Raw genomic sequence first — 21,296 nt, 5'->3', positions numbered from 1 at the left:
TCATGAAAGATATCGATAACTTTTTAAAATGGAAAAGACAATGTGATTTCTTTTTAAAAGTAGGCATTTTCAAAGTTCGTTTTCTCATTTCTAATGTAATGTGTTCTTTTTGGAGCTACCTTCCACATGCCTACACAGTTGGCAGGGTTCTTTAGTACCCTGCATTTTGGATTTTTCTACAAGATATCTAACCCTTTTCCATGTTCCTTTTTGCATGGATTCAAAGGATTTATGTTACTTAGAATTTTTATTTTTCACTTGTTGGAAGGTATCTTTCAGGCTTAGGTATTGCCATCTACCTCTTGCACAGAGGAAAACGTAAGTGAACTAAATGGGTTGTTATTTCTAAGACACTAACTGCCAGCTGACAGCAATTTAAAACCATTCTGACTTCAGAGACGTTAAAATATAAAAAAAGATACAACAATAAATTACCATGGACGTGTTCTTTTGCTTAATAAAACAATCCCCACTCCGTTGAAGCTCTTTGTGTGCCCCTCAGGTCATCCTCCCCCCTTTTCACCCGACAGATACCCACTCTTCTGAATTCTGTGTTTATCATTTCCCTGCTTTTCTCTACACATTCCCTGCTCAAACGTATTGTTTGACCTTGTTTCTGAACTGTTCTACAAGAGGAACTATATCATATGTATTTTTCTGACTTGCTTTTATTTTTCACCATTGTCAGATTCTCCCATGCTACCTTGCATAGCTATTATTTATACTTTTGCTGTTGTGTTCTATGCACCGTAGGCAAATAGCACAATTTATTTTTCTGTTTGATGAACATTTGGGGTTTTGCTATAACAGATTGCTTTATTATAAAAAAAAAAGCTCCTAGTTGTTGCCTAGGAAGCATATGTGAGAGTTTTTCCATAGTATATACCCAAGAGGAAGAAGAATTGTTAAGATTACATCTGTGGTGGGCAAGCCTTTTCTGGCAAGTGGTAGATAGTAAATATATTAGACTTTGCAGGCAATACAGTCTGTGTTGCAAAAACTCAAATCTGTTGTTTCAATGCAAAAGCAGCCAGCAGACAATATATAAGCAATGGCTATGGCTATGTTCCAATAAAACTTTATTTACAACACCAGGCAATTAGCAAGATTTGGCCCTCAGGCTACCAGTTCCTGGCCTAGATAATAAACTGCACTATTCTGATTGCCTACAAATGCTGCTGCACCCCTAACTATTCCCTGAGGCGACACAACACGAGTCCTGTCTTCACTCAGTCTATGAACTGGACTGAACGTCCATGTTCAGGGAACTCTGGGGAGAGGAGGAAGAGGGCATGGAGGCTTGGTGGTGGTGGTGCTTCCCAGTCCATAGTCCGTGACCGGGGGCCCTAGTCTTGGGGAAACCAAAGGCAGACAAGGGTTGAGGCCAGGCAGGATGTTCATATTGGGCATGGGTGGGAGGTAGGGTCCTGTATGATTGGAAGTTGGGGTCTCAGGCTTGAGCACAGTCCACATCACAGAAGCCACTGTGAAGTCACCACCAGGATAGGGGACATAGAAAGTCAAACAAAAGAAGCATTTCTTTTGGAGTTGTATGGTGTCCTTTATTAAAGTAAGCGGGCATTGTCTCTAGGGATACTTCTGTGAGGCTGGGTCTCCATTCCAGTGTCCTGCCCTGGCTCCTATTTAAACGGGTTTGTTTTCTATGAAGATTGTTTCCATCATCTCCGATGTCACAGTCTCACAGATCTGCAGATCCTGGCCACCGGGGACTTTCTCTACCTTGGCCTCTATGTTGTGCTTCCCTACCTTCTTAGCCACGAAGTCCATCTCTCTGCTGTGTGATGAGACCTCCGTTTTTGACCCACGAATGACTCTGAAGCTCCTGAAGAAAGAGCCAATCATACTGGATTGCTTACTTAAATGAGCCGAGCTGCCAGATCTGCTCTTCCCCGGCTTGTGAGCTGTCCTCGCCTCCTTTGCGGTGGCGCTGTGGCTGGCACTCTTGTGAGAGCTGCGTCTGCCCTTTACGCTGCTCTGCCCCTTTCCTTTTTTGTCATCTCTTGTGCTTTGATGGCCAGATGATGTCCTGCGGGAGGATGATTTCCGGGACGACTTGCCCCCTCCTGTCCTGTGGCGATGGGAGCTCTTCCTCGCGGGACCTCTGTCCTTCTTTTCTCTCTTTTCTTTTTTTTCCTTCTGAGCCTCAGCTGCGGGCTGGGAGACCTTCTGGCTTCCGTCCCGTTCACTCATGTAGCCTTCACTCTTCAGGGTTGAGACGAGGGGTCCTGTTACTGGGCATTTAGCTCTTTCTGTGGCAGGACTTGTGGTCGTCACCGTGCCTGCAAACACAATGCTGCTCGCTGGGGAGACACTGGCAGCCCCCGCTGTGGCAATGGAACTGCCTAAGGAGGATGAGCTGGCAGCACCCACCAAGATCACATTCGTACTCTCTGAGGATACGTTGGCAGCACCTGCCATGGCCTTGCCGGATCCACTTTCTTCTGCACCCTTGGTGGTGGCTCCAGCCAGGGCCGAGCCTGCCTGGCCTGCGCCCACATTCTTGGTTGCTGCTATGCTCAAAGCACCTGCTGTAGGACTTGCTCCTGCTCCTGCTACTGCAATGTTTGCTGCACGGTTTGCTCCTGCTCCTGCTCCCGCCACGTTTGCTGTAGGACTTGTTCCCGCTCCTGCTACGGCCATGTTTGCTGCACGGTTTGCTCCCGCTCCTGCTACCACCATGTTTGCTGCACGGTTTGTTCCCGCTCCCGCTACTGCCACGTTTGCTGCTCTATTTGTTCCCGCTCCTGCTACCGCCATGTTTGCTGCACGGTTTGTTCCCGCTCCCGCTACTGCCACGTTTGCTGCTCTGTTTGTTCCCGCTCCTGCTACCGCCATGTTTGCTGTAGGTTTTGTTCCCGCTCCTGCTACCGCCACGTTTGCTGTAGGGCTTGTAGCCGTTCCTGCCACTGCCAGGCTTGTGGCTGGCCCCCTTGCTGCTCCTTGGGCAGTCCCTGGAGTTTTGCTGATGGAAGCTGAACCAGGCATTCTCTCTCCCCCAGCATAACCAGAAGAAGTGGCTCTGGAGACATCACGAAGCTTGTGAAGGCTCACATTATTCTGATCTCCCTCTCCTTGGAGTTCTGACATCTGTGCCAAGGGGAGGAGAAACAGGTGAGACAGAGATGACTAACTGAGACCACCATAGTCTGCTCTCTCTCATCCTGGAGCTGGGCAATGTCAGAGCTTCTAATTAGAAGAACCTCTGAAATCTTTACATCTAAGCTTAATGGTGCTATGGGATGCAACGTCCCATCTACAGCACCCCTGTCAAATGGTCATTCCGTTTTCTTGAACAAAGCCCATGCCAGGGAAAGCACTGATAAAATTCCCAATCTTTATACACTTTTATTTTGCACGCTTGTGTTTATTTCTCTGCAAAACAGATTCTTACAAGTGGGATTGCGGGATCAGGGGCTTCACACGTTTGCATTTCAGTGCCTGCTAAAATAAATTGCGCGTGTGCAGATGCACAGGTGGGTTATGCTGATTTTAATCAGCAATGGTAGTGACAGGCAGACAGAAGAAGGAAGAAACCACTTGGGTTGGGGTGAGTGTTCAGGAAGGGATTAGGTAATCAGGATGCTGTAGAAGGGACTACAACCCTGGATCTGAGACCAGAGCAGCTGATACCTAAGGTGTCTCTGAAATTTGGCCGTGGGAGACAATTGGGAGAAACACTTGGAATCTCCCCAGTGTGGTAAGTGCCATTGTGGTGGCCCTGAGTCTTTTGAAAATGGAATGCATTTTCCCAGGTGAGCTTCAGCAAGCACCCAAACCTTTGTAGGACCAGCTTTGATCTACTCTCCCAAAGCTCCCTGCCCCATTATCTTGAGTCTCTGTAGATGCTTACCACCAAGCTTTTGTCATCCTCTGTGGTCATCGTGTCCCCAGTTCGTTGTGTTGGGGTACTGCTGCAACTCTCCACTGGTGGTCTCAGGAGATAGACCAGTTTTTCCCAATAGCAAAATAGGTCTTCTCGTGCATCTGAAGAGGGACAGAGCTGCAGATAAAAAGTACGGCCGGTAGCCAGCTTCAGGCGCAGCTGCTGTTTCTCGCGATTGTGGATGGAGATCTTGACAAACTTCAAGGGCAGCAGCCTGGTGAGCTCTAGGACCTTCGCAGGCTTGCGACGTCTCCCCTTGGTGGGCCGGGCATGTCTGCCATGCTCATCACAGACTTTAGTTGGTCGGGCCAGCAGCATGACGTCAGGTAGCGGGAGGATGGGGCTGGTGGACGCGATGCCCACCGTCACCATTCGGACACGGTTGTGGACATCAATCATCTCTCCTTTCTTGCTAATCTGGATAAAGTCACTCTCAAACATTGGTGCATACTTGAAAATGTCATACTCTCCTCCCTTGTACAGTTGTCGCTGCAGGTCCCCCATGGAGGTATTGAACACACCCATTGAACGGTAGCTGCGGGCCGTGTAATAAGGTAACAAACATTCACTGCTCATGTTCTCTGAATTCAAGACAGCGCCACCAGCCACTACTCGAGTCTCCAAGAGAGAGGGAGTGAAGGCAACTGCCCATCTCCCTGCAGGGGTCTGTCCAGGCCTCCTTACACCACTGCATTTACCCTTCACAGTCCTTTGTGACCTGTCACCATTACCCACCCCTTTGTCCAGCCTCCAGGCAGCCACCCCCTTGGGGCAGGGTCACCAGCCTCCCCCCAGACAAACCACCACTTCCAAGGGTGACAGGCTGACCTTGCCGGGGAGTAGGTGTGGGTGGCCTGGATATCCTTTCTAATCAAAATGTTGGGATGCCTAATTGATGAAATCATCCTGCTTTTATAGTATATTTGGGCTGTTTCCAGCTTTGCTTGTTTTTGTTGTTACTGATATCCCTGCGATGATCATCTTCCTGCAAATATATTTTTGCTTTTGCTGAAAAACTGCCTGGAAGCGAGCTGTGTGCAGGCGACTGTTGTTCTCCACGGCCCGGCGAGTGCACAATGGCGGCAGCACTCAGAGGTTCAATGAAGTTGTTGAACGAATGGTCCAAAGGGCCTTCTGAAACCTATCACAGCCAGAGTCCCACTGGCACAGTAGTTTCCAGGCTGTGGAGAATCTCTCACCATTTCCTCATTGGAAGGAGGCTAACTTTGAAAACCATCGTTTTATGGTTAGGGACAGAGGCTCAGGATTGTTTGCTCAAGGTCAGAATGCAGAGCCAGACTCTATCCCAGGACTTGGGACTCAGGTCAGAGATGTTTCTCTGCCTCAAGCCGCATGGCTCCTCGTCAGATTTTCATTTCGCTCCAAATATAGAACTGTTTGTGGTTAGTCATACACATGGGGACTTACTGGGAACCACAGGAATTCATAGAGGTCTTGAATCACCATAGGATTTCCCACACTGATGTGCCTGCTGCTTTGCCCTTGATGTCTGTTTGACAAACCACTGATGTCTGGTTTCTTTGAAAAGCTCTTCAGAGAAATTATGGCAAAGACGTCTTTCTGGAGTTTTTCTTTTTCACTTTGCACAAGGTGAAAAATCCAAATTCCCCCTCCCTCAGTCAGAGAACGACCTCTGAGGTAAAATACGTCCCCCAAAGTCAGTGGTTACTCTGTAAAGGTCTTGAAATAAACTCCAACCCCCCAATGTTCTTTTTTATATCCCTGGAGCCTCCTACAGTACCTGGCACATGGTGACTTTTCAATAAACGTGAACTTGCTTGTGCCCGTTGAGATTCCTTTCTTCATTTCTTTACTCAACAAAATGTATTGAGTACTATTTTCAGGACCTGTCAGAAAGTGGAAATGCAAAGATAGTCTTTACCTCTGATGCACTAAAATGCCTTTTCTAAAGATATTAAATGCCTGCTCCAAAAAAAAAGAACAAAGTGTCTTATATTTTATTGTAAGGAGATAATCACACAAAGTTAACACTATTAGGTTTAAAAATGAGAAGTGAGGTTTTTCTAGATTATACTTGATCATGTACTCTCATAAGTCCATTTCTGATGAATGATTGATAAGGAGAGATACCAATCATATTATTGAGAACTTAGTATAAATGAGGCATGGTTCTACCCACTTTACATTTTTAAAAAATTTTAACGTTCACAACAGCCCTATAAAATGTAGGTTAGAACTATCACCCCTGATTCATAGAGGAGGAAATCAAGGCTTGGAGAAGTCAAGCAACTTCATCAAGGTCACAAGAGACCAAAAGCACATGGAAGTCCCCAGATGTGGAAATGGTGAAACTACACTGGACTAGGTCACACAAACAGCAGGCAAATGTGCGAGTACTATGCAGCATACATGCATCTGTTCAATTAATATTAGTGCCTACTTTGGGCCAAGCCCTGTTCTGGGTACAAAGAACACAACAATGGACAAAAACAGACAAATATCCTTGCTGGCGTGAAGCTCGTGCCTAGACCACAGAAGAGTAAACTATGTGGTATGTGCAAAGCTGGAAAGCACTATGGAGGAAGGTAAAGTGGGCAAGTGGGGTGGGGTATGTGCAGGGGACGGGGAACTAGAGGTTGATCAAGGGAAGGCTCAATGAGGAGCCCCCTTTGAGCAAAGACCCTAAAGGAGTTCAGGGAGGAAGCCACGCTGATGTTGGGGGATAAGCATCTCAGTCAGAGGGAACAGTGGGAGCCAAGATTCTGAGGTAGGAGCGTGCCTGGTGTGTTCGAGGAGACAAAGGAGCTACAGTGACCAGAGTGAAGTGAGGGAAAGTGGTTGGAGATGAGGCCAGGAGGCAACTGTGGGGATGATTGGGAGCAACTGTGTGGGACAGACCATGTGGGACAGACCTCGTGAGACATTATGAAGCCTTTGGCTTTGCTCTAAATGGGCAATAGCCTGACCTGCATATATAGAGGATCGCTTGGGCCGCCATGATGAAACGAGGTTGCAGAGGAACCAGGGGGAGAAGTGGAGGCTGATGGGAGGACACAGGTCACAGCAGCGGAAGAAGCGAGGAGTGATCAGCCACTGAACGTGTTCTGATTGGCACGACCATTACGGATACTGATGTTGAGCAACTTCCAATAAGTATTAGTAAGTAAAAAAAAGCAACTTGAGAATAGCATATATGGTATGCCATACATCTTTTAACAAAGAGTTGTGTGTGTGTGTGTGTGTGTGTGAGAGAGAGAGAGAGAGAGAGAGAGAGAGGGAGGGAGAGAGAGAGAAAGGATGCAGAGAAACCGGCAATAGGAGGGACCTTGGGGCGGCTTTCGGTGGAGGGCAATGGCGCAGTGGAGAGGTAGCTTCCCAGGGCATTCTCTTCTGTGCGTGTCAGGTTTTCTTCCCTTACATATCCTACTTATACAAAATAAATAATACTTCTAGTTTATAGGTTTATAAAAATGGTATGCCAGTAAAATTATATTCTTACAGTATTCTTTGACTTAAGCCTGGAGATAGAAAATAAATAGCTTCATTCAAATTTAACTCTCTCTGACACCAACCTTTAGAATTTGAGAGCCAAAAATACAAACTGTTATTCAAAATTGACTTTCTGATTTTTTTCTTCAAGACTTTTCAAAAATGTACTTCTTTCTCCCAAAGTTTAAAACTCTGACACATCCCTTATCAAAAAAAAATTGACATCAGGCCATCGAGACATATTTATTGGTGGCCCACTCTGTGCCTGTCGCTGAACTGAGAGTATTCAGGTTATCAACATACAAGGTTTTTTTTGTTTTTTTTTAGATTTTATTTATTTATTTATTTTTAGGGAGGGAAGGGGAGAGAGAGAGAGAGAGAGAGAGAGAGAGACATCAATGTGCGGTTGCTGGGGGTTATGGCCTGCAACCCAGGAATGTTCCCTGGCTGGGAATCGAACCTGGGACACTAACATACTAAGTTTCATACTAAGTTTCGTAAACATGATCCTCCAACAAGTTACAGAATGAAAACATGCCAAAGGTTTAATTGACTCACCAACGAGCGCCCAGCAGGATGGTAAAGCTGGTTCAAAGGGAATTAGGAATGTGCACTGGCATTGCAGAAAAGATGTGGGACTAACATTGCCAGACTAGATTTAAAAACCTGGTTAAATGTCTCCAGGACAATGAAAGCATAACCTCTGGGGTTCTCTTTTCTACTAAACAAAAACCTGTAAGTGATGACAGAACATGGCAGAGTCTGGGACTTTAATCAATATTAGCTTTCTTGGGGTGCTGAGAATGTTCTAAATTCACATTGTAATAGGCACACAGCTCTGAACATACTAAAAACCACTGCGCTGTACACTTCTAGTGGATAAATTTCGTGGCATGTGAAATGCACCTCAATAAAGCTGTTAAAAAATAATAGATAGCAACACTTCAGTCTTGACTCATTGATCCAACCTCACTGTCTTGCTTTCTTCTCTTAAATAATTAAATAATCCTTGGGAAGGTGTGTTAAACCAGCTTTAATATGACATTGAAAGCAGAGGTTGCCTGCTTGGTGATTTTTTAATTTATTGGTTTGGGGTAATTTTTTCCTAACAAGAATATAGTGTAGCATGGATAAGCCATGACCCTAAATCCAGAAAGCTTACAATCCCACAGGAGGACACAATGAAGAAACAGAACAAAACAGGAAGGCAATGAAATACATGACAGGAATAGTGAGTAAGGTGAAGGAATGGTGGAACCAATGACATTTATCACAATGTTTAAAAGCGACAGTAACTGTTTCGTAAGAAGAAAGACTGCCCAACAATTCTGAGGATAGTTTTCTGTCCATTTTAAATTGGTCTAAGACTGAAGCGATGTGAAGAGTGAAAACGCGAAGCACTATAGGATGTACTGCGTATACGCAGACACGCAAAATTACAGGTGCTTGAAGTCTACATAGTTGTCATGGGAAGAGGTTCCAAGTCACTGTCGCTCCCCCATCTATTATTTTGAAAAGCAAGGCAAGCAGACAGCTATAAATAGCCTTTTCAATGAGCATGCCTCCTGGGAGGGGTGCTGTGAGCTAGGCAGGATGTGAGGGTGGGGAGATTTCCATACTGTATACAATCTGTACAGGCTGGGTAAATCCCCCGGTCTAAAATATAATCCACAGTCCTTTTATGTTGATGCTGCTAAGCCGAGATGGCGTGGGATGAGCTGCGGTTAGCCCTGGGCACCTAGGACTTGAGGAAGCCAGCCAGATTTCTGCCTTACCTCTGGCTGTCAGAAACAGACCACAGTCACCTAGACTCTTCCCCCGAGGGTCATTATGCAAATTAGCTTGCTTCTGCATTGGGTTTGAAAAGAAAATGGGGGGAAAAAAAAACAGAAAGAAAATGGGCTGCTATACATAAAAGAAGCCAGGCAGGTGATCGAAATAATTGTATTTTTCAACTTGCTGATCCAACTAGAGACGCCGCTCTTTACCTCCCACTCTCCTTCTGCTCCCTGCTTGTTTCTGTCCCGCTCAGCCATGTTTAGCCCGACTCACAGGCGAAGTCTGCCTTGCTTATCACTCGTGTTGCTGTTTCCCTCTCTCAGCTTCCAGTTCTGCTGTGTCTATGCGCCACGAGAGGTCCCACCTCCGTTCGTATATTTATTTCTTTGATGTTGTACTGAAGAGGCTTGCAATGAAGCAGGCACCCAAATATTCAAACAGTTCACATTAAAGTTAAAAATAAAGATGAGAATCTCTATGTAGGCAGAGGGAAGTAAATAATTCAGAAGGTGGATAAGATGGTAATTGCTGTCAAATTTAACTCTGGAAAAATACTGGAAGAATGTAAAATGAATGTTCCTGTTGATTGTTTCTGAGGAGTGAAACTAGAAGTATTATTTTTGGCTATTTGTTGCTCTGCTTTTTCCAGGAAGAATATTTTCACTTTTAGAACCAGAAATATTTATATATATTTCCAAAACATAGCTCTAAGCTTTCTGGTCACCTCAGTTATCACTGCGTTCTACTGATCAAACCAATGATTTCTGACAGAAGACATATTTTTATTTTAAACTAGAAAGTAAAAAATTCTCCCACAATATCACCTTTTTGAATTATATAATTAAATGGCGAAACATCTCTCTGCCTCTCCAGTTCCATTTGCTAGAAGTTTGATGTGTAAACTTCCTAACAATGCCTTCTGCATATACAGATACATTAATATAAACATGAAATGCTTTTCTGTAAAAACAAATCATACCACATTCATTGGTCTGCACCTTGTCTGCCTTAATTAACCATCTATCTTTTACTGTTTGAGGGTGATGCATGATGGACATTCTTTATTAATTTCTATGATCTGGTAGTGTTCCACTGGACGGGTGCACCATAGATCATGGAACAGTTTCCTGACCGATGCACAGAATGTCATTCCCACAACAAACAACGCCGCATTGAACATTTTGTACATACACTTCTATGTGCTTATGTTCCTTTTTCCCTCTAAGATCGGTACCTTTGGAAGGAATAAGAATTTTTTTTTAATTTCAGGAGAAAGAGGTTATGTAATTACCAGATATTCTGGGTACCACTCTCAAACAGATACAAATACATGTGAGCCAGCTCGGGCGAGAACCGTAAGGAAATAAAGGGCTTCACAGCCTCGTCCTCAGAGAACAGTTCAAGGATCTCTTTGGCCTGGACTTGGGAGGGCTCTTCACTTATCCAAACGGCTGTTCCTGGACCGGGGAAGAGGACTGGAATGGCAGGGCCTCACATGAGAAAGCAAAGAGGAAGGGCTTTAGGTCAGTGCGGGCCTGAGATCACTTGTCGGTGAGCTGGCATCCGTTTGGTATTTCAGCGGCAGCGCTCTGGTGTTCCTTTGGAGAACCAGCAGCCCTGCTCTCAGCCCGCAGGGCTGACTGTGTCCCACCCTCAAATCCAGGGAGGGTGCGGACTGGAGACGGACCACAGACTGTTCCATTGCCTTGGCTGTAATGACTGAGGGACATACTTGCTTGTCACCCAAGCCAGGGCAAGGATTCATGGTTCTGAGACTTTTTCTGAAACTAGAAGGAAAAAAGAGTCCAGTTCTCCTGGTAAACACCCTATTGTGCTGCTCTGGAGGAAGGCCTGCCTAAGCAGGGAGCCAACACAGAGGAGGGACAACCGAAATTTCTGATGTCATTGTGTAAGTATAGCTAGTAGTGCCAGGTGGAAGTTTTTAAATTTTTTTTTAATTGGAGGATTCTAGAATGATATAGAACATTAAATGAGGCTTTACCCAATTCAGTTTTAGGCCAAGGCCTAAAATAATACAATCGAAGAAATCCAGTACCTTCCCGTCCTAAGACAGAGCACCACATCAGCCATGCCTCACACAGGAAGAACGGATCTCAGGTCCTCCCGGTGGTAGCGCCCACCCGCCCTCGGCCTTTAGGACACAAGGGTCTGAAATATCCAGAGAGCGAGATGGTGGTGCGCTGCACATTTCCTCTCACAACCCGCCCGAGCGCAGGAGAGCAGTTGCTTGCGTTCACCAGAAGGCCAGTGACAGGATTTTCAAGGGCTTTCTCAATGAGCTTGGCATACGTCTCATGGAATTTAGGAGACATAGGCCTGGCGTCTAAATCCCCCTTGGAGAAAGGTAATGGGTAATGGGGAAGGCTTGTGGAAGAGTTGCTTATTTGGTGTCAGAGGGAGAAAGGGCTGTGCGTGGGGTCAGAGGTACATCCGTTAATGGCAGGGCAAGGATGCCTGAGTCTTTGAGGAGAGCCGCTGGCGCACTAAGCGGCGTGTAGTTCCTTTTCAAGGAACATTCACCCAAGAGGATAACTGAAATGGCAAAGGGGTCCAGCAGAACTGGGGAAGCAGGAGGCACCCTGGAGGTGTACCAGCAGGAGCCCAAGGCCTGAGGGTCAGGCGCATCGGCCAGTCAGAGTGGCATCTCCCACATCAAGAGAACTACGGTCAGGGCCCTCCGAAAACAATGAAAACAGCAAAACACACAACAGAAGTTTCCCATGAAAGAAAAAGTAGCAATGGTGTGTCTCCCACCTGTAGAGGGCATCCACTCCAGATTACAGCTGCAGCCCTGTGGAATGCCGTGCATTTTCCACTTCTTCCTCCCCACGCCCGCCTAAGCCCGAAGGGGTAGGTTGGGAGCCAGGCTGGGGTGCAGGAAGGAGGAGGAGTTAGGATGCAGTGGAAGAGGCAGCACGCTTTGAAGCCTGAAGCAGAACCATACTTAGCTTGAGGAAAAGGCATTAAATTGAATGTTTTTCAAGTTTTGATTGTTACACTGAATTGTTTTTTCCCTTAACTTTCCCTCTTTTTGTTATGAAAAATTTTAAACATATAGCAATATGAAAAGAATGGAATAAAATACTCCCATCACTCAGCTTCAATTTTTAAAAAATTTTTAATTGTCTTTTATTGATTATGCTGTTCAGTTGTCCTGATTTTCCCCCTTTGTCTCCCTCCACCCAGCACCCCCCACTCCCTCAGGCAATCCCCACACTTATTTCATGTCCATGGGTCATGCGTATAAGTTCTTTAGCTACTCCATTTCTTATACTGTATATTACATCCCCAGGGCCATTCTGTGACTACCTATTTGTACTTCTTAAGCCCCTCACCTCTTCGCACATTCCCCCATAACCCCTTCCCATCTGGCACCCATCAAAACACTCTCTGTATCCATGATTCTGTCTCTGTTCTTCTTGTTTGCTGAGTTTGTTTTTTAGATTCAATTATTGATAGATATGTATATTTGCCATTTTATTGTTCATAGTTTTGATCTTCTTTTTCTTAAATAAGTCCCTTTAATATTTCATATTACAATGGTTTGGTGATGATGAGTTCCTTTAGTTTTATCTTGTCTGGGAAGCTCTTTATCTGCCCTTTGATTCTAAATGATATCTTTGCCAGGTAGAGCAATCTTGGCTGTAGATCCCTGCTTTTCATGACTTTGAATATTTCTTGCCAATCCCTTCTAGCCTGCAGTTTCTTTTGAGAAATCAGCTGACAGTCTTATGGGAACTCCCCTGTAGGTAAATAACTTCTTTTTTCTTGATGTTTTTCAGATTCTCTTTTTATCTTTAACCTTTAGCATTTTGATTATGATGTGTCTTAGAGTGGGCCCCTTTGCATCCACCTTATTTGGGTCTCTCTGTGCTTCCTGGAATTGCATGTCTATTTCCTTCACCAAATTCAGGAAGTTTGCTTTCATTAATTTTTTTTCAAATAGATTTCTGATTTCTCGCTCCTTCTCTTCCCCCTCTGGCACCTCTATGATGTGAATGTTGGACCTCTTGAAGTTGTCCCACAGGCTGCTTATACTATCCTTCTGTTTTTTGGATTCTTTTTTTTCTTCTTGTTGTTCTGATTGGTTGTTTTTTCTTCCCTATGTTCCAAATTATTGATTTGATTCTCAGTTTCATCTACTCACTGTTATTTCCCTGTACATTGTTCTATATTTCAATTAGTGTATCCTTCATGTCTGACTAGGTCTTTATTATGCTGTTGAGGTTCTTACTAAGTTCCTTGAGCATCCTCATAACTAGTGTTTTGAACTCTGCATCTGATAGATTGCTTATCTCCATTTTGTTTGCTCATTTTCTGGAGTTTTGACCTGTTCTTTCATTTTGGGCCATGTTTCTTTAACTCCTTGTTTTGACAGCCTCCCTGTGTTTGTTTCTATGTATTAGGTAGAGCTGCTTTGACTCCATATCTTGGTAGTGAGGCCTAATATAATAGGAAGCCCCCTCTAGGTTCCAGTGGCACAGTCTCCCCTATCACCCAAGCTGGATACTTGAGGTGTGCCCTTCGTGTGGGCTGAGTATACCCTCCTCTTGTAGTTGAGCCTTGGTTGCTATTGGCAGATCAATGGGAGTGATTTACCCAGGCCAGTCAGCTACAAGGAATGGCTGTAATCACAAACCTTCCTCCATGGAGGATCAGCTATGCAGAGGCAGGGTGGTGGTGCTCTGACATGGTCTGTAACTGTCCACTGAGTGCGCTGGCCCTGGAGTTTCTCTGGTAGTACAGGCCAAGGTCAGCCTGTACACGCGTTTTGTCCAGGGTCACTCTGCTTGAGCTATAAAGCAATGTGAGATAGCTGCTACCTGTGCTGGACTTGGAGATTCCCAGGCGAAGCCAAGCTGTGAATCTAGGCTGGCTACTGCTAGTGCCAGGCCTGGGGCTCACTGAGGCCAACTGTTTCTTGTTTGAGAGGATTTAGGAAGTTGTGCAGTATAAGCCAAGATGAGCCATTCATGTGGAAAAGCAGCTTGGTTGAGCCCGTAAGTTGGGTGGGGCAGAGTCTCTGGGGATCTCCAAGGTGGGTCAGACTGTTAGCCAGGTTGATGGAGTTTCAGATATGGCACCTGCTTGCCAGCTGTGTGGCTCTGTTGGGGGGGTCCCCTAAATAGGGGACAAAGTCTTGCCAGACACTTCAGTTTCTCCCAGTATGCCACTGAAGCCTTTCAAGCTGCTACCCCAGTTCTGGAGCTCAAAGGGAGTGAGTCTGAGTTGGTGAGTCCATGTGTGTGTTCTTTAAGAGGAACTACTTTGGGCTCCAGCAGTTTCTCCCACCAACTCAATCCCTGCTGGTATTTTCAACCAGGAGTTGTGGGGACTTATCTTCCACACACTGGAACCCTGAGCTGAGGGGCCTGGTGTGGGGCTGGGACTCCTCGCTCCTGAGATATCTCTCCTGAATTTTTAGCCACCACATGTGAGTGTGGGACCAGCCAGTTCCACATCTGCGCCCCTCCTACCAGTGTGGATGGATGTGGTTTCTCTAATTCTATAGCTGTTAGACTTCCATTCAACTCTATGACATTTCTGAGTGATGGTTGTTCTACATGATAGTTATAATTTTGATGTGGTTGTTGCAAGAGATGAGCCATGTCTGCCCATGCTGCCATCTTGACTGGAAGTCCCTCACTTCAGTTTTTAGCCCACGGCCAGTTTTCTCCCTCTTCCCTACCTATTTCTCCCTCTTCGCTGGATTCTAACAAAGCAAATCTCAGACATTCTATTATCTTATCAATAGTTATTTCAGTGTGTTTCTGTGCAAAATAAAGACTCTTTTATCATAACAACAGTGCTATTACTACACCTTTAGAAATAATTAAATTTTGATGAATGATGATGATTAACTAATCATCAAATATGCAGTGATCTGATTTCTAATTGTCTCATAATGCCTTTAGACAATTAATTTGTTTGACTCTACATCAAAACAAAATCATCCCGTCCTTGACATGTCTCTTAAAAAGTCTCTTTCCATCTTTAGGTTCTTCCCCTGATTTATGTGTTGCAAACATGGGCCATTTGTGAATTTTGGACTTGCCCACTTGCATCTCCATGCATTTGTCATGTTCTTCCATCTCCTGTACTTTCTGCAAACTTGAATATAGATCTAGAGGTTTAAAGAGATTCATATTTGATTTTTTTTTTTTTGGCAAAACTTCTGTGTAGGTGGTTTCCTGTGCTTCCTATTTCATCACATCAGGAAATAGAATGTCTAGTTGTCTCTCTTTGTATGATGTTAAGATTAATCATTATGTTACAGTGTTACCAGTCTAATATAGAAATCGTAAATTTTCCTAATGGCTTTTTGCATAATGATATTAATGACAGTTGCCCAGGTTCATTATATCATCAGCATTGCAAAGTGGTGATAGTCTATCACTTCTTTATTTATCTACTGGAATTCTTCTCTAAAGGACTTTCTCTTATTAAATATTTGATTACTAAACTGAGATAGGGTTCCTCAGGAAAAACAGAAATAGAGTTTATTCTTTTCCTTGTGTCCTAGTTTTTGGAATAATAGGTTGGTTCTCTAGCATCTTCCAAAAGTGATCGATGGGTTGGGATTTTTCTTCAAATACCTTATGAAGTAATGATTTTAACATTTTGGCTATCATTCATGTCATTGTCATTCTTGTTCTTTTTGATACCCAAATTCTTTCACCTTTGATGAGTAAGAACTTCTTGAATTTGGCTCCTGTAAATTGAACTTTTTAAACCAAAGCAGCAGGATTATTTATCTTTATGATGTTTCCCTGAAAGTAACAGGGAAAATATCAGGACCTTAAGTTTCATTTAGGTGAGGACAGAGACAAATCCCAGTGAGTGAATTTGAAGCTGCTCTGAGAGAGAGAGTTACACTCTTGGTGGCTATGCTCCACTAAGACTTGGCAAACCATAGGTTCCTATCACAATACCTACTGGTGATATTTTGCTTTCCCATATAAGATACTTTGTGATGTCTGTAAATCTTTGAACCTGAACAAACCTGTACAAATCTACCCTTCTCAAAGGAGTTTACAGTCCAGTTTGGAATATAGCATTGCATTAGCTGGAATTAGGTGTGTTGCTTATGACAGAGCCTCACAATAACAGGGGCTTAGAAAATAGAATTTTATTTCTCTATATGTTAAAAAAAGTGTTCCCAGGCTGGGATGAAAAATCCAAGGTCATCAGGACCCCAGTTTCCTTCTACCTTATGTGTCATTGCTCTCACCTTATAATTTCTACCTCATGATATAATATAGCTGCTCCAGCTCCAACCATCACATCCATACTGTAGTCAGCAAGAAGAAGGAAAAAGAAAATAAAAATGGTATGATGATTGCCCCTCAGGACATTTCTTGGAAGTCGTGCTCATCACTTCTACTATGTTCCATTAGCTAGAAAATAGTTACATGGCTGAAAAATGTCATTTTTATTCTGGCTGGTCAGATGTCCAGGTAACCTTTTGGGAGTCAGTTACCTGAGAAGAAGGGGAGATTAGTTACTGTCTCAGACCTATGTTCAGAAGAAAAAAAAACACACAAAACAAAACAAAACAACAACAAAGCCACCTCTTTCTTTTGAGAATATCTTAAACCCCCAGAATGGGGGAGGAGGAATCATTTAAAGTGTCCCCTCCCCAACCATCCTGAATGTCTTGATTATGCTGGGGCGACTAGTATATGAAACAAAATTAAGCTGTAATCTGCTCACTGATCACTAACATTTTAAACTAAATTCTAGATAATTGCACATCTGTACAGCAATAATAATTGTTTCATTATTCATCTCTGCCCAGCATATGCCATCTCTGCTTACCTTGAGATTTCTTGGTTATTCATACTGGCATTGGGGCTTACATACTATACTTCAAACATAGACTAATTCTAAGCAAGACACCTAGCACCCACCATTCCCAGAGTTGATGGGATTCAACTCTCAAAGGGACCCTCACAAGGATGCTGAGGATCAGAGAGGATAGGCAGCTCACTCAGATATGAACAGCTTAGTAAGTGGCAGACCGGGATACCAACACACCTTTGTCTGTGTTCAGAGCCTGGACATGCGTTCTTTAGTATGCCATTCTGGAGGATTTATTGCATTTTCCACTGAGTTTTGGTAGAAAAGCAATTACCTACCTGTAGTGTAGAGAGATTCCTATGGGCTTTTATTTAAATTTTTTAAAATAATACACTTCAATATATTTCTCTTAGGTGTTTTATGCTCCTTGTCCTTTCTGATTGTCCCACCCTGTTCGGTGATTCACTCAACACATTCTTCCTAACACCCTTTTTAGGTGCCAGGCACTGTGAGGGCTGCTGAGTATACAATGGTGAGCCAAACCACACATAATCCTGACCATCATGGACATTCTAGATTAGCTGGGGAGACAGGCATTGACCCAACATTCACCCTGCAAAATGTATATAATTACAACTGTCATAAGTGGTTGAAGAGAAACATACAAGGTGCCATCTGGGTATAATTAGTGGATTCGACTTAAGGAAAGTCAGGAAGACTCCCCTGAGGAAGTGACATGTAGGCTGAGACTTGCAGTATAATTTAGAGTTAATCAGGCAAAGTAGGGAGAAAAGATGTTTTTGGGCAAAGAGAACAGATGTCCGAAGCAGCATTAAGGCGCATGCACGGGGGCTGGAGTGAGGCTGCATGAGCAAGGTGCGAGGTGAGACTGGGAGAAGCAGCCCTGCCGTGCCTGGTGGAGGAGCTCTGTCGTTCCTTTTTAGAGGGGAGAAAAATGGGGCTTGGAGCTCCTGAGTAACGTGCCTGCAGCCTCACAGCTGATTCAGTAGTGGAGCCAGATTTCGAGCTGTGGTAGGTAGAATAATGGCTCCCCTACGGGCACCCATGCCCTGATCCCAGGAACCTATGCATATGTTAGGTTACATAGCAAAGAGGAATTAAGATATAAAATGCAACTAAGCTCGCTGATAACTGACCTTAAAATAGTGGGGTGACTTTAGACGATCCAGGCAGTCGCAAGGTCATCTCAAATTCCTTGTGTATAGGAGAGGGCGGCAGAAGAAGGGATTACGGATGTGTAAGACCAGAGGACTTGACCTGCTGTTTGTTGCTGGCTTTGAAGATGGAGAAAGAGGGCCATGAGCCACGGAACGTGGGTAATCAGAGAAGCTGGAAATGTCAAGGAAACAGATTCTACCCTGGAGAACTTCCAGGGAGGACCCCAACCCTGCTGACATCTTCATTTCAGACCAGTGAGATCCATTTTGGACTTCTGAACTACAGAATGGTAAAAATAATGAATTCGTGAGCCACTGAGTTTGTGATAATTTGTTATAGCAGCAACAGGAAACTAATACACAGACTATGCGCATTGGCCACAGAGCCCATGTTCCTACCCTTGGTGCTACGTGCCTTACCTGTTGGATGGGCTAAACCAGGAACCATAAAGATTAAACTCCAGTCCTTCATGTCATTTTGAGTCTAAGGTTTTTCAGATATCATTTTCAAACCATACAGCCAAGAGCATGTGTATTTTTTTTTTTTTACCTGTGTCTCTTAGTGTTGTGAATTTCGAAAGGATGTGGTTATGGCCTTTGACATCAGAGAAGCAGCTCAGCGATGTTGACTGCACATTGATAGAAAGATAACGTTGGAGGCAAGTTGCCTTTGAGCAACTCTCTCAGGATCAACTGCCTCCCCATCACATTCCTTGCTCCAAAGCTGTTTCCTCTGCTTGTGCTGAGAGCTGATGCTCAAGGCGCATCGCTTTTCAAGAACTGGACCATGAACAACTTTATCCTCCTGGAAGAACAGCTCATCAAGAAATCCCAACAAAAGAGAAGAACTTCTCCCTCGAACTTTAAAGTCCGCTTCTTCGTTTTAACCAAAACCAGCCTGGCATACTTTGAGGACCGTCATGGGGTATGTAAGAACTTGGCTGTCTTTGCCTTTTTTCAAACAGTATTTTCTGTGTAGATGGGGCTGACTCAGGAAGGAAATACGTGGAATAAAGTAAGGATGGAGGGGACACAGACACTGTGGCTATAGCAACCTAAAAAGCACAATGAGAGTAATCTGAAGGGAACGTGGAGAAAAGTCACGAGGTGGGGTGGTTGTGTTAGGTGACTTCAGTTCTAAAAACTACACAAGAGTAAATTTAATAGTTATGAGCAATTTTCCCCTTCAAGTTTGAGTTTAATGTTTATATCACGATATTTCATTTGGCAAGTGTTATGACTGGATAGAATATAAATTTCATTTGAATTATGTTACATGTTATGCGACACAGATTAATAAAATATCAGCAGTTGTTGAGACCTGAGTGATGATCATGCCCCGTTTTCTCAGTGTTATACTGGATTAAATGGTTCTTGGGGTGGTTAAGTGATGGGGTTCGGCGTCTTCAATTTTATGAATTCAGTTCTGCTTGTTTCAATGGTCATCACTCACCTGATAGCTTGGGAAAATATTCTCTGGGCATTTACTTGTCCAAAATTTGCAAGGCACAATGGCGAACCTTTTTATCCCTTAAAAACTTCCCAGGAGACTAGGGTTATCGTGCACAAAGTGTTATGCAGTATGGACCAGCAGTTCTTATCCGGAAGATTACAGCTGCTTAGCTAAGTCAGTCTTTTTCTATATCTAAAGCCATCCTTACATTCCATAACACCAATAATAACAAAGTAACATGACTGATCAGAACTATGCAGTTCGGTACAAAAAGCACCGGACAGGGGGTCGGGAGACCACACTTGACTTCCCTCTAGGAGAGTGAGCACGGGCAGACGACTCTCCCTTCTCCGCCAGGCTCTTGCTGTATAGAACGAAAGGACTGCAAACAGCACCTACAAACACTGCTTTCTTTTTAAAAATCCTTTGTTTCTGTGAAGTAGCACTTGTTCAGCCTTTCCCAGCAATTTTTTAAGTGTGTTTGATTTCTTGTTTTATCGCCGTATTATTTTCCTGTCATTAGGGAAGTAGGACATGGGTTTTCACCGACATTCTAATGAAGGGAAATAACATTAGGGGGGTCACTCAGAGACAAAGATGCTCCAATTCCTTGTTGGGATCAGACTTACTAGGTGTAGGCACGACTTTGGGTTGTGTTCAAGTGTTCGATGCAATGAAATCCTGACTTAAGCTGGGCTGTGATGGAGTGTCAGGTGAAATAGTACTGCCTCTTTTTAAAGGTGAGAATGCATGCTTATTGTAAGCAGATGGTTACTAATAACAATCAACAATCAATCAGAAAGCATATGGAGTAACTTATGTGCAAGGCTGCAGGGGTAGGTACTCAGTAAATATGTGTTGATTAAATTAATAAAGAGCCAGTAGGCAAGTTTTTTACTTGGAGGATTCATTGTATAGAGCTGATAAGGCATATGTCATCGGTCAATTTCCTACCGTGCACAGAATATTAGAAGTTCTTGCTTGATAGTGAAAAAGCAGTCATTTGCCTTTAAATATTTTCCTAACGCCCGTTTTACAGTTTTTATCAGTGTGTTTTTCTGACTCAACAGAGCATCATCTGGCTGAGTTAGTGTTAATTTTTTTCTGAGCAGCATTGCTATTTGTGAACTGTTTAGTGGGGAATTCAAGACAATATTATTTGCAAAAAATCACACAATCAGATGGTCTTGATTCAGAATTGTCTTGGTTATAATGCTCAGATGACAATGTTGTAAAATCACTCTGCCTTTTCATTCAAGCATTATGAAAAATTCCAGGGCAATTCATTCATGCTGAGGAGCACTGAGCTCTGGTTTCTAACATTTCTGCCTGAAATATAGCAGCTGTATGATGGACAATCATCAAATTTCTTGTTTTCTAATGTCTATGGCTTATATTCATGCTCTATATATGGGCCATTGTTTAGGGTTATTGATCTGTACACAAGAGTACGTTGTGCATCACCCATAAATAAGAATAGCACTTACACTTGTGGGAAGAAACTTTTTGTTGTTGATTATTTTATTTTTTTAAGTCTTTATTTATTGACTTTTAGAGGGAGAGAGAGAGAGATTGATTTGTTGTTCCACTTATTTCTACATTCATTGGTTGACTCTTGTATGTGCCCTGACCAGGGATCAAACCCAGAACCTTGGCATATCAGGACAATGCTCCAACCAGCTGAGCTACT

The 21,296-nt window shown here is 43.7% G+C and overlaps 2 protein-coding genes across 2 annotated transcripts in view; one reads left to right on the top strand and one right to left on the bottom strand.

Moving 5' to 3' along the window:
• Positions 1-1,644: 1,644 nt before the first annotated feature.
• On the bottom strand, positions 1,645-4,480 carry GARIN3 (golgi associated RAB2B interactor family member 3). The gene is made up of 3 exons (XM_045822514.1): positions 3,872-4,480; positions 2,895-3,108; positions 1,645-2,582 (listed from the first exon to the last, which is right to left on the bottom strand). The coding sequence occupies exons 1-3, from the start codon at positions 4,478-4,480 to the stop codon at positions 1,645-1,647; spliced, it is 1,761 nt and encodes a 586-aa protein (XP_045678470.1).
• Positions 4,481-18,808: 14,328 nt separating this feature from the next.
• Positions 18,809-21,296, top strand: part of ITK (IL2 inducible T cell kinase) — a 56,576-nt gene continuing 54,088 nt past the window's right edge. The window contains exon 1 of the mRNA XM_045830221.1: positions 18,809-19,078. Within this exon, the coding sequence (XP_045686177.1) occupies positions 18,941-19,078 (138 nt within the window). The 5' untranslated portion in view covers positions 18,809-18,940. The remainder of the gene's footprint in view (positions 19,079-21,296) is intronic.

Source organism: Phyllostomus hastatus, unplaced genomic scaffold (genome assembly GCF_019186645.2).
Source record: "Phyllostomus hastatus isolate PE091 unplaced genomic scaffold, TTU_PhHast_1.1 phas_contig_150, whole genome shotgun sequence".
NCBI lineage: Eukaryota > Metazoa > Chordata > Mammalia > Chiroptera > Phyllostomidae > Phyllostomus > Phyllostomus hastatus.
The sequence above is the reverse complement of the archived record's forward strand: the minus strand, read 5'-3'. Positions and strand labels throughout refer to the sequence as shown.